General features: G+C 39.5%; 1 protein-coding gene across 2 annotated transcripts; it reads right to left on the bottom strand.

Annotated features, from left to right (window-relative positions):
* Positions 1-4,284: 4,284 nt before the first annotated feature.
* On the bottom strand, positions 4,285-13,254 carry mettl1 (methyltransferase 1, tRNA methylguanosine). 2 transcript variants are annotated; one of them, XM_086040738.1, is made up of 6 exons: positions 13,029-13,254; positions 12,738-12,865; positions 12,477-12,661; positions 8,893-9,006; positions 5,267-5,368; positions 4,285-4,655 (listed from the first exon to the last, which is right to left on the bottom strand). In XM_086040738.1, exons 1-6 carry the CDS (start codon positions 13,106-13,108, stop codon positions 4,533-4,535), a joined length of 732 nt encoding a protein of 243 aa, XP_085896864.1. In that variant the 5' UTR covers positions 13,109-13,254; the 3' UTR covers positions 4,285-4,532. The 2 variants fall into 2 exon arrangements, with proteins under 2 accessions (XP_085896864.1, XP_085896865.1); XM_086040739.1 differs by having other exon boundaries at positions 12,477-12,637.
* Positions 13,255-13,379: the final 125 nt, after the last annotated feature.

The raw sequence follows: 13,379 nt of genomic DNA, 5'->3' as shown, positions 1-13,379 counted from the left end.
GATTTTTTATTTTTATTTTGCATAGTATAGACTGCAGCACAATAGAGTTTTTTTTACCCTACACATTCCACTGCAATGATACGACCCACATTCCCGAGAAAAAAAGAAAGATGTCTCGCTATGGTTGATGTCTTGTTACATTTAGACCAAAAAACACAATTTGAGATGGCCTCATAAACATTTTTCCAGCACAGAGAGGCCCGAGTCGACACACCGATTCAAACGCGTGACTTTCTTGCAGCGATGTTGAATAGAAGCAGACCATCCAGATGTGCTTCCACATTCTGAACATATGTTTTGGTTTCAGACGAGACGACACCTTTGGTAGGGTGGCACTGGAACGAGCAGAAAGTTGATGGGCCTTTGAGATAAAATGCAAAAGCTCAAGGATTGTATTCATGAATTACTAATATGACTACTCAATATTGTAAAGTAACAAACTGGTAATAATAAAATAAAATGCTCTATTCCTAAATGCATATGTCGGAATATAAAGCTATTGGCGACATGCCCGCCATGTGTGTGGTGGTGTTACGTTGGGCCGAACAATTAATCAAACTCAACTTGACAGCGCGACGCCGTAGAATGACATTTTCAGAGGCACTATGAAAAAGAAACAAACCTCTGCGTCTTTTTGTTCAGCCAAAAATGAGGTTAGAAATGTGTTTATAGTGTCTAGATCAGTGCTCAAGAAGTGCAGTCCACATGTTTACACATTGTTTCACAAAACATGAAAACTTGAAAGTATAAAGCCACAGATTTGCTCGCATTGTTGTTGTAGGATTTCCTCATTTATGTTTACGTCACACTTGTTTGACAGAATTGTGTGACGTCATAGCATAAAAGACTGCAAGTTTAGAAGGTTATCAACTAATTGAAGTAGATGGATAGATAGACTGCCTTTCATGTTAATTCGTGATTCATTTGACTTTATTTTAGCATAGGCCTAACCTATAATACCAAAACATTTATGTATAGTAAATCTGATAGTTTATTGTAACACAGATTAATTCATTGCTTGTGTTTGTTTTAAATAATACATGGGAAGAGACCTTATCTTTGAATTCATTCATCTCAAATGTGATTAGCCTTTGAAATCCTTGAAAGAATATTCGGATTATTTTGCGGGCATATCTGCATTAGGCTAGTCCCAAGGACCAGGTCACATTCTTGACCAAAGCTGTCATCAGCGTGCACATGCTGAAACTAATACTTTGTGGAACCGTTTACATTATTGACAGTTTTGGGGTGTGAATCTCAGCATGGTACATGTTGATTTAAGAACGTTTGACCTCTCTTTGTTGCAAGAGTGCTCCAAAAGTGTTCGATTTTGAGGGCATGCACAGTCATTTTCATATAATCAACTGGATTTAGGTCTGTCCGGGCCATTCCAAAACTTTAATCATCTTCTATTGGAAACATTCTTTTGTTCATTTGGATGCATGCGTGGGGTCAATGACATGCCAAAAGGTGAAATTCCTCTGCAGCTTGAGCTTTTTACGCAGACAGCTGAAGGGGTTGCGCTATTTGGACCGGCATATAATCCCCTCCATCTTGACCAAAGCCCCTGTTTCAGCTGAAGAAAAACAGCCTGAGGCACGATACTGCCGCGACCGTGCTTCAATGTGCATATGGTGTTTTTCTGGTGATGCATGGTGTTGTTTTCATGCCAAATTAGTTCCAGTTGAAAATGTGTGGGGGTTGTGCACAAGAAATGCTTCACAATCTGACACCTTGAGAGCAGGAAGTGTGGTCAAATGTTATGTAGCGCCATGCAGACCGACCAATACCTCCAAAAGACTGAATAAGGTAATATAGCAAATTCGTGGATTTAAAAAAAACAACATTTTTTCAATATTTAAAAAAACAAAAAAAACAAAAAAAAACTGCCAGACATTTTCAGACCCTCTTTTACCCTAACGTTTGAAAAAAAAATAGGAAAAAAATATCTAAATAAATTCCTGGGATTGAATCGCTGGACTATGAAAAGACATGTAAATTTGAATGAGTTAAATATTGAATGTTTATGGGCATTTTTTTTTTTTTTTAAGATTTTGGGGGGATTTGAATTTTGTTTTACCCCTGAATGCATTTCATCCATCCATCCATCCATTATCTATACCGCTTAACCTCACAAGGATCGAGGGAGTGCTGGAGCCTACTTCAGGTGTCAATTTTAACTGATTTTTGCTATCATAATAGAGGGGGTCGACTACATGTTCAATTAAACTGCCCAAATTGAGTCATTAAAAAACTGTTCAATGTGCTGAAATAATCTCTCCAAGCCTTATTGTTTTCCAAATCGGGAAAAGCCTCGTATTTTAACAGCGATATGTTCGCTTTTTATATCCGCTGCATGTTGACTTCAGAAAGACGTAAGTAAAGAGTGCCTGGGACTGAATTCCATCCTTATCGGATAATTCCAGCATCTAAGGGGGGAAAAAGTACAGAACAAGACCGCTTCAGTGTCTTGTTTTGGTCAGCTGATACGGAGTGACTTAAATAATGAGGCAGTCATGATGTCATGAGCTGCAGGTGCAAACACTTAAGAGAGGCTGCAGCATCTTGCCACTTTCAAACAATTTCTGGTATCCATTAGACATTGCTATTATTTCCAACATACATATGCTGGCCCTTGATTTCATCGAATAATAACAATAGTGAGTCAATACAAGCAGAATATTACCGTCATGACCTGAAACTTGACCTGAGAGATTAGCGGGAGCAATGTTAAATCCCCTAATCCCTTTTGGGGCAAAGAGTCAAATGAGGTCTATGGCCTGATGGTGGAGGTTGCATATGATTAAGAAATACACAATTTCCTTCTAGATTTTTATAATACAACATGAGTTGCGAGCACATACCGATGAGGCGATTCCCAAAATGTGGAAGCCCTGTAAAAGACAAGAGCACCGCAGCTTTGCTAAGGTTGCACAAAAACAATTTAGATTTAGCAATTGTATCATCTTTACCGTCTTATCTTTAATATGTTGATGTCAGAGGATTTTCCTGTTGCATGTGCATTATGAATCACCTCCGATTTGTTGTAAGTGGGAACGCACGAGTCAGGAGTTCTTTAAGTCTTCAGGCTGAGTTTGGGTCTGACGAGTACCCTTTAAAGAAGAAGCAGGTCGCAGGAACATTTTCACAAGTTATCAACAGCTGCCTCTGTAAACACATCCAGAGAAAAGGGTGATGACTTCAACAAATCTGAGGTCCAGATGGGACCAAATGCAACTTCCGCAACACGTCACCACTAGTTTTATCTAACGCAAATGGTTTTAGTCTTGAACTTCCCTTTCCTGTAAAGCACATGAATAAGTTTAACAAAAGTGTTTATTTTTCGTTCCTGTTTCAATCCATTTTCTGAAGTGTTTGTTCTCATTAGGGTTGCTGGTGAGCTGGCGCCGATCACAGCTGATTTTGACAACCCGGACTGGTCGCCAGTCAAACGCAGATTACATGTATTCAATGACCCATATTGTATGACTGCTTTCAACAGCTTTGGTGCACATGGCATGGATTAATGAATTTATAACGTCATAAACAAGCATCTGGGCAAATTAACACGACTGAGCAGAATGGAGAAGTGGAAGAATGAGGAAAAACAACTTCCGGTAACAGGTAAGGACAAAGCTTTTTTTTCTTCTTGTAAATAACTGCAAATTCATATTACTAAATTAACTAATACATCTCAGTGTCAAAATCTAGCAAAAACCACATATGACGCCATCAAGGTGCATTTTTCTATCCATTTTCACCCTCAATTGACTGAGCCAAGTGCTGGCCTGTTTCTTATCGCATCCCCTGCAGCAGTAAATACTTCCAAACTCCTGACATAAAAAAGAAAAAAAAATTCAAGGTGCAAAAATTAACTGGTGAGATGAGAAATCTGACGAGAGGCTGGATTTTGTGGATGTTTCTCACTGAGGATATCCATGACAATTTGCAGAGCTGGGCATTCTATGCATCTGTGACGGACCACTGACAGACGCTCATTTTGATGACGGTCGACGAATGGCCGTTTAAAAGTAGAGGCGGACCGGTTTATAGACGGGTTCTATTTTTTTCCCCCCCAGGAAAAATGACGGATGACGGACAAGGGAAGGGTAACCCTCACTGCTGACGGATGACGGACGCTCCATTTTTAGTCAAATGCCCAGCTCTGACAATTTTACTTTTTTTTTTTTTTTTAGGAGATAGCCAGTTTTTATTGTTTTTAAAATATACCTGCCCCCTTTATTGTTTTGACTTTATGACAAATGCAGGACAATGATACACAGATTGAGTTTCACAATGGGATTTACTGAAAAAAAAAAGAACATCTTTAAAAGTCAACAAAAAGCAGAAAGAGAACATCTTTAAAAAAAAAAAAAAAAAAAAAAAAAAAAACTACACACACCACCACTCATGATGGTGTAATGTAGCAGATCCACCATGTGCCTTTCAAAACAGCATTTCCGTTTAATTCTCCAAGTTGCACCAGGCACAGCAAAAGTCTGTTTTTGTGTTTCATTCAATGTCCGTAGGTTTTAGACCAATACTGGATCTTCAATCCGCCGGAAAATAGCACGAAAGTTTTCCCCTTTGTTCCGCTGCACTTTCTTTCCCTCCTCTGTGCACACACCCAATCGTGAAATTATGACATCATCAACCTGCAGAAACAAATTATTTGTATGAGACACAAACACACCCGTGCGTCATACATTAATAAAAAGTGAGATATCATGATGCGCCCGTTTGTTTGAAAATGTTGAACACACAGCAAGCATTTAACGCTACCTTTACAAGTTATACACGCCATAGCAGATCCGCATTCAAAATCAAATGAATTTTTTGAGGATCATTGTGTTATGCTCACAAATTCGACCTTGACATGGAGCGGAAAGCGGAGGAGACCATTTCTGCTTCTGATTCTGAATTATCTTCATTTTACATAGCAGTCATCAGCTGAGAAATGAGATGGAAAATACCGCCAGATTTCATTGACCCAAAGCGGGGGGGTTGGGGGGGAGTCTGGGTTAGACCTGAACCTCTAACTGCTGACATGCATTAAACTGGATGTCTCAATTCGAAAGGCTGCACTACAATAGAGAGCTTAGAGAGTTTAAATATTTACCCAAATTCTCACTTGAAAAGTTAACCCCTCAAAGAAAGTGGAACACCGCAAAAAAAAAAAAAAGTGTGACCTCTGTGGAGCAGACAGAAAACAAATACAGTTGTGTGTGGCCTGCAAACACAGAGGGGGGGGGGGAGCTCCACGTACCAGCTCTTCATCGGGGACCCGTGTAAATAATGGATGTTCATTGAAGTGCTTCACCATCCAAAGGTGGACCTCCTCCACGTCTGTGATGGTGTAAACCAAACCCTAAAGAGACACACACAGAACAGCCAATAAAATAAAAAATCACAAAATTCCACCAAACGGGTGTGGAGTAAACATAATTCACTAAGTCGCAAGTCTGATTACAACAATAATGCAAACAATTGTGCGATTTTACCACTACAACATTTCATGTTTCATGAGACAATGACATGGAAACGTGGATTGCACTTATTAAGCACTGAACTTATCTAGAGTCCATATGGGGTGGAAAAAAAACAAACTCTTAAAATGAAACCTAGCGACCAACCAAAATGACACAGCCCCCCGCCAAATTGCAGCCTTTGTGATTTGAAAAGTGCATTCGATTACATTGCGATGTGGATTTGAATTTCGTTCATTGTTGAGCACTACTAAAAATATATGTAGAGTAAAGTCCCCTAGATACCACAAATTGTGAAAAAAATAAAAATAAAATGCAAGTAATCGATGCCCCACCAAAATGGTGTAGAATGGCTAGTTTCAGCTACAGTATATCATTTCACTCTTATCTCACATTACCTTTTAAAATAAATGGCTTACAGATGCCTTTTCACCGGAAATTTGCACCTATGTAACCCATAAAAATACCAATAGTGAAGCAATAATAAGACCGCCTTGTAAGCTGAGGTTTTTAACAGCCACACAGCAGAGAAAAAAAAAACGTACATGCAGCAAAGACTCTCCAAGACTTTTTCCACTAACAAAACAAGGTGGACTTAGCTTCTCCCCAACATACAAAGCTTTTCAAACTTCGACACACAGTACTTCCTTGACACGAGTTTCCTATTAGCCACGGCGTTGAGGGTATTTTAGGGCATGTTATCTCTGTCTGAAGTGGGGATACTGTGCGCCCAAAAAATATGAATTTGAGAAGCGGCTGTATATTTTTTCAAGGCACTGCGGGTATATTTGGTGGAGTACAACTTACAGTGCAGATCCAAATGAGGGTTATGCAACCCTGGCTGAGGTCTGTGGTCCGGCGAGAGCCATTCCACTTATTAAGCTTTCAGCGTAAATTGCGTCTGAAGGTTTCATCACATGTGCAGAGCAATGATCCTTGGCAGCGTGATAAAAATAACCCAGAGACAACACAGAGGTTAATCCCCTATGTCGCTGCAGTTTACACTGGAGATTGCACAGATAGCTCTACTAGAACAAGGACTTCTTAGAAAACTCAGTCATGGCACATATTACCACACTGCACTGCACTTTAGCTCCCTTTTTTTTTTCCCAGGGAAACCGAGGTACACCAGACTGGACACAATTTAGCCGCTTCAGCTGTTTCAAATGTGACTTGTGGTCAGCAGCAAAAGATTGTAGGGATCGTCCGATTCATCGGCCGGGCCGATATTCAGTGTTTTGACGAATATCGGAATCTGCCTTTTTTTTTTTTTTTTTAATTTAATTTAATTTTATTTTTTGAGGAGGAAGTCAACCCAAACATATTTTTTCCCAGAATATGTTCTATGCAGGCCCACTTGTCTAAAACTAGTCTAAACATGGCATTCTGATGAATATTGCGTTTGTGGAATATGAGAAATTCACCCGTTTTTAGTTAGCTCACGGGGCGGCCATTTTGTCACTTCTGTCGACTGAAGATGACGTCAAAGTTGCTCAGGGCTCAGATAAGGACGAATCATGGCTCCGCTTCAGCAAAACAGGTGAGATGTAATTGGTCGTTATCTGAGCCCTGAGCAACTTCGACGTTGTGTCACTCATTAACTGTAATTTGCGCTTTGGGGGAGATCGTGCAAGTGGCTTTTCACTCAACATGACACTCAGTATTGTTTTAGTGTTTTGTGCTTTGGTTTGCTTTGTTTTAACAGTGTTGTTGTACGAATATTTTATATTTTGCACTTTATATGCAAAAAGGGTCGTTAAAGTGCTCTATAAATACAGTTGAGTTGAGCAAGTAGACTTCTATGACAGCCACCCCACCCACCAGCACAGGTATGGCGGGGTGCCAAAAGAAAAGGTCCTGGCAGACCTTGTACAGACGCACGCGCGCACACACACACACACACACACACAGACATGCACATACATGCCAAAGGGAAAACTATAAAACTTAATTCGGCACAAGGCCCTTCTTTGTTACCAGCAAAGGATTGGTGACTGGAGGGAAGACATATAGGATGCAGGGTATAGGCACAGCAGGCAACTCGGGGATTTCGACACTGTAAAACCAGTCGACGGAATGAGTGGGTATAAAGTTCGCACACCGAAAATCATGATATTGGATCCACGTGATACACGAACCTGTGTCGCCTTTGAAATGGCAGAACCACCACGTGCGCCTTACAACTCCCAGAGGTTTTTTTTTGCCTCCAATCAAGATACAGCTACATGAGCTCACAGTGCAACCAAACTTAATTAATAGTGTACTTTAAGCAAATGTACGCACAGTGATGATTCCGATTAAAATGGGCTGATGACATTGATGCTTTGAACCCAAACTTGCTGGAATGTTCTTTTCTTTATCACTGGCATATTTGGACAAAAGAAAACGTTATACGTGTGTATTATCGATATGATATATATTATCAGGGGTGGAAAAAAAGGTCAGCCATAATTGATAGGATAAGTGATTGGAAAAATGTTATTTTGTGATAGCCATATGCAGTATATTATATGATAGGATAAATGACATCATGAGATATAATGCTGTTGTCTATAGCCAAATAAAGGCTAAATGGTCATTTTTGGTAGCTCTCAAAGACATCTGGTGTAAAAAAACAGAAGACACTGCATATAGTTTAATATTTCTATAGGTGCTTTGTCTCGGTCTCCTACAGTTGCATACCGGTAGTTGTTTTCCTATTTTGTTGAATGCGGACCTGTATTTAAAAAAAATTAAATAAAAAAAGAACGAAGTCGAGATTGAAGCAGCAAGCTTCCGCCTGCGTTTTCCTGTTATGCTCATCTGGCCAGAGTAGGCAAAACTGTGGCTACAGCTAATGCTAGGCTGACATGCTTCTGGGTTTTTTTCTCGGCTGGCGGATGGGCCAGCACATCAGCGCCTGCCTGGCTTGGTGTCGTGTAGGTCCACATAAAAGAGAAACTTCCGGGAAAGTGAATCATTTATGAGCACAGCGGCGGATATCATCCGGCCTGTGGTTAACACACTGACAGACATTTGAGCACATACTTCCTCGCTGTTTAAATATCGACAATGCTTTTGTGTAACACAAAACACATTACACTTAGGGATTTAAATAATGACATTGAGCTGTTTTGTAAATTGCGACATTCGAAGGAGGGGCATTTTTTTGTTGTAGGGATAGATAGCATGCTGTAGAAATGATTTGACATGCATATTAACAATACATGGCACAAAAGCAACATACAGTACTTCTCATAATATGAAGTCAGTGTTCCACGGTTGTTTGTTCTTCTGCAGAACAAAGCGAACAGTTTTGGCCAGACATCTGCAAAATTTGGGAGAAAATCTACCTCTCGTTGAAACCAAAACAATTTCGCTTCTCACAAATGTTACATGACCGCGCTTGGGTTTGCGTGGTACGTACCCCGATTCTCAGCGTGTAGGCATACTCTGCTAACAACGTGGGACTGATGATCCTCCATTTGTGTTTGGTCTTCTTAAAATGAGGGTCCGGGAAAAGGAAGAACATCTTACTAAGCTGAAAAGAAAGGAGAATGGTTAAGAAGCCTCAAGTGAGAGACTGAACAACTTTGAATCACTCAATTTCAGTTTCTATTTTTTTTAAATAACTACCTTGATACTATACAATGTCACATTTCAAACATGGCAGCCACAAGACTTTGCAGTTGGTTGTTAAACACTGCCACTTACAAACTGGAATTCCCCTTAATAATTCCCGATAGTTTCGCACGTCAAAACGCACATCTGTTGATATTAGTCTGCCAGCTCCCTTAAATAACATTCAAACCACTTTGAATGTGGAATTTGAAAACCACCCCAAAAAATATATATATTTACAAAAGGGGAAGTAAAAATAAACAAACTGAGATAATGTGGCCACACAAGTGGGAACACCCTCTTATTATCTCAGGATCCGAAAAGGTTGAACTCAATGCAACCGTTCTTACTTGTTCGTTTGTGCTTTTTTTTTTTTTTTCTCCAACCTTTCTACTCCTTTACTGCAGAGGGCATGTTTCTTGTTTTGATAACATGTCAGTTAGAAACTTGACAGTTTTGTTGAGGCCCTTCTGACACCTCCGGGCACCTACCTGCCACCTTATGCATGCTGTTGAGTTTTAATTGTTTTTGCCAGAGACGTGCGGTTTTAAATTACCGCTCTGTTGATTATTTCCATGACACTTTTTAGTGGTGCAAACATTGTACATGTACCTATTGTTGCTGTCAATGAATGTAGGCTTACTCTACTGTCACTTTTTATATACCGTAAAAATGCCTCGGGCCATTTGAGGTGAACATTTAGTCCAAAGTAACTAATATGACTGTGGTACAATACGATCACTGTGTACCCGGTAATGTAATAGGCGTTTTAACAAGTCATAGATTACTGTAGCTAAATGGAGCGGATAAAAGGTGTCTTGCACTAAAGTACCGGTACTCTAAACTCAGCTGATGCGATGCCTTCACCACATCAATCACTCCATTGTTGTGAAATCCTGCATTTTTTTTTTGTTTTTTTTTGTTCTGAAATCCCTAAAGTAATTCAGCCCATATGTTAAACTACAGGAGCGTAATTCTTTTTTGTTAGAAAGAGTACTCTTATTACCTTGGCAGTGCCAGGACCGAACGTCAGCATTCATTTACGCTCATTAATGCAACTGCAGCTTTTGGGTAGAAACTCTTGGTAGGGTGGAGGTGGCGCTGTCAGCAGTTAAGTAGCAGTTAAGTAATCACTTTTGGTATGTGTGACAAATCACATTAGCAGTCAAGGAAATGTTCAGGCATCAAAGTCAGGAGACCAACTGCCTAATTAAATCAGCGACATTGTTTATATTTTCGGGAGAAGACTTTGTTTCCCACTGAGATGGTCAATGGTCATTACCTGTAATGAAAATTCGATCTGCTCTGTGTTGAGAACAGGAAATGGAAAACCCTTTTCCCCAACAGAAACTTCCCATGAAAACTCTCGCCAAGGAGTTTTTGAAATAGCCAGAGTTGGGAGACTTTTTAAGTGAATTAATGACAATTATTAAAATCGACAGCCTTCCTTTTGTAGAATACAAGTACCGGTAATGTATTGTAAGTGTGTAGTTTAGCAGCTGTAGTCATTTGTACGAAGTAAAGTTCAATACAATAAATTAAATCGAATTGGCCCAGTAATACCATCAAAACATTCTTGACTGGATGTGCTGTGTACGTTGAGCCTCAACAGGTTTGAAAGTTACGTCAAGTGTGCATGAGACTGACGTTTGGACATTGTAGGGTAATAATCAGTGGGGGCGGGGGGGTCAAACAACTTGCTGATTGATTGTTAAGCATTCTGTTGATTAAGTTGACCTTAACCAGCTGAGGTGCTGTTAATTCATTCTCTACAAGTTTGTGGTCTCAAGAATAAAATCATGACATTAGTTATGGACGATCTATCCAGACTGCTTTGGTCAGCCTCCTTTTGCTCCACAATTGGCATCAAAAGAAGAGTTGAGGACATTCAGGATGGGACTCTCCGATCTGATTCATATCATATCAAGGAAATAATTCATTAATTGATTAATCTTAGAAATCTATCCAATTGATTTTCCATAATATCTGGTTGTTTTAATCAAGACTATTAAATAAATACGCTTGTGTTTCGTTATAGATGGACAGACAATTTTGCAAGCATTCGGGTTAATCCTATGTCAATTACCCATTCATTCCAATGGAAGGTTTCAAGCTTTGCAACCCCAGATGAGCAGTGCGTGAATTGCTTTGGCTCATGAGCGACGCGAGCACCATTCTGGTGACAGTTGCATCATCAGTGGAGAATATTGATGCAGTTCTCATGGCAGCCATACTCGCCAGTGTCTGTTTGGAACTTTTGCTTCCCTTTGACACACCTTTCTGCTCTCATCATTCTGGGACAAGTTTATCTCCATAAGACTTTTGTTCCTCATCAAATAAAGAACTTCAACTTTAGCCACTTTTTCCACCATGTCTGTCCGAGAGTTGCATTATAATAAACTATTATGATGTTTATTATATTGTAGAAAAAAGGAGGAAATCATATCAGCTTTGAAATGTCTCTCTTTCCATTAAAACTTTTTTTTTTTCAGTTTTGCATATATTGATAATTGTACAGTGGTACCTTGAATCCATGTAAAAAAAATGGTGTAACCGACCTATATATTAAATAAAAATTTGCCATTTAAATTATTCAAATGCCATTAATCCATACCAGCCCAGCCACCCGAAAAACGTTCAACAATCAACATAGACCATACTGATAGTTGATTATATTTTACTTTAGTTAGCTACACGAGAGAAGAAGATATTAAGCGGCATCTTTCAGTGTGATGCAGCGCAACTCTACACACTATTGTAAATATTCTTACAGTATTACAGTGCAAGGTACAAGGTAGAATTGTCCATGTAATAATTGTTTAAAATCGTATACAGTACTTCAGCAGTGTTCCGCTTCATGTGCTGGTGACTACGCTTGCTTTTTCATTGCATTATTTAGAGTTCCCCTGAACTTTTACCAAGTCCAAAATAAAAAAGAAAAAAACAGCTCATCATAAGTTAACATGGGGAACAGGCCACATTGGGCCCCGAAAACTGACTGGCCAGGTATCAAGACATCCACGAGGTGTCAATAAGATGAGTGAACACTAATGTTGAAAAACTGTATGGCGCAGTGATAAACATTTTATTTAGATTATTTTGTGAAAGAAAAAAAAGTTATTCTTTTTAAGCACAAAGCAAGTGGTAAATTGGAAGATGTATTGAACTTTATCTGGTGCAAAACCAAGATACAAACTGTACATGGGTTACCTGTACAATCCCACTCCTAATAGAAATATTTAATGACTATTTAGAATTTTGTTTGACTTGTTTTTCCTAATTAATATTAAGATATTATACAGTAAGCAAGGACCCATAACCACAAAACTGCTCATAAAGTGAAGCATTTTAAGTACAAAAGCAATGAAATGGAATGCATTTAAATCCTACCTGTCCCTTCTTGAAGAAGTTAGGAAGATACTTCATGGCGTTGCTGCGAAGGCAGGCAATGTTCTGGTAGCTTCCTGGATTGGTCTCACGCAATGACTTGATACGATCCTGGACATAATCGGACACTTTCACCCGTATCTCCATGCCCAGCATGAGTGTGTCTGGGAAGAGTGGAGATAACTCCACTGAGAAAAGATGCCTGACATTAAATGTCCAAATGTCGACAGACATTACAAGTCTATATGGCTAAGACGTAATTACCTAAAAGTCCCCCGTAACCGCATCCTATGTCTGCAAACTCAACTTGTGAAGTTCCTTCCCCAGACTGCTCCTCAGTAAAGAATTTTGGATAGAGCGTGTGCCAGTTCATCTCCTCTGGACACACAGGACTGATAAGACAAGAATGAAAGCAGTTAGTCCTTTTGAACACAGTTCCTTTGTATGAAAACAGTTCAAATAAAATGGTGATAATAAACCATATTGTTCACATTGAAAGACACGAAGGTGCTCTATAATTGTTGGATAAAGTAAATACACATGGACGCCACTCACTAATCAAACGAATGATGCGCCATCGGGTTTGAATGTGCTCGCTGTCTGTAGTAACGCTTCTGCGGCATTGACGAACTCATCTTGGATTCGATAAAGATGTTCCTCCCGATAAAACGCAAGTTCTTTTATTCGCTTCTTCTAAAACGAGTACCCTCTAAATGCCAACTCTTGGGTCACGTTTGCGTCTGCATACTTTCCCCAAACACACGCGTCGCAGTGGTCAACGTCATCGTTAAGCGACCAGTATTTTTCAGGAAAAAAAAAGACGGCTCCGTACGTCTGTTACTACTACTAATAATTATAAGTTATTAACAATAATAATGATAGAGAAAACGGCACAATTCTATTGTG

The sequence above is a fragment of the Filicampus tigris genome, chromosome 9 (genome assembly GCF_054856515.1).
Source record: "Filicampus tigris isolate MCC_2025a chromosome 9, RoL_Ftig_1.0, whole genome shotgun sequence".
In the NCBI taxonomy this organism is placed as follows: Eukaryota; Metazoa; Chordata; class Actinopteri; order Syngnathiformes; family Syngnathidae; genus Filicampus; species Filicampus tigris.
This window is presented reverse-complemented; position numbering and strand designations above follow the sequence as displayed.

Excerpts from the sequence above, each read along its gene's own strand:
- mettl1 (XM_086040738.1), bottom strand. The coding sequence starts at position 13,108 with ATGAGTTCGTCAATGCCGCAGAAGCGTTACTACAGACAGCGAGCACAT. Across the intron at positions 5,369-8,892 it reads CCTACACGCTGAGAATCGGG|GGTTTGGTTTACACCATCAC; the intron begins GTACGTACCACG and ends GTGTCTCTTTAG. Across the intron at positions 4,656-5,266 it reads GGGTCCCCGATGAAGAGCTG|GTTGATGATGTCATAATTTC; the intron begins GTACGTGGAGCT and ends TTGTTTCTGCAG.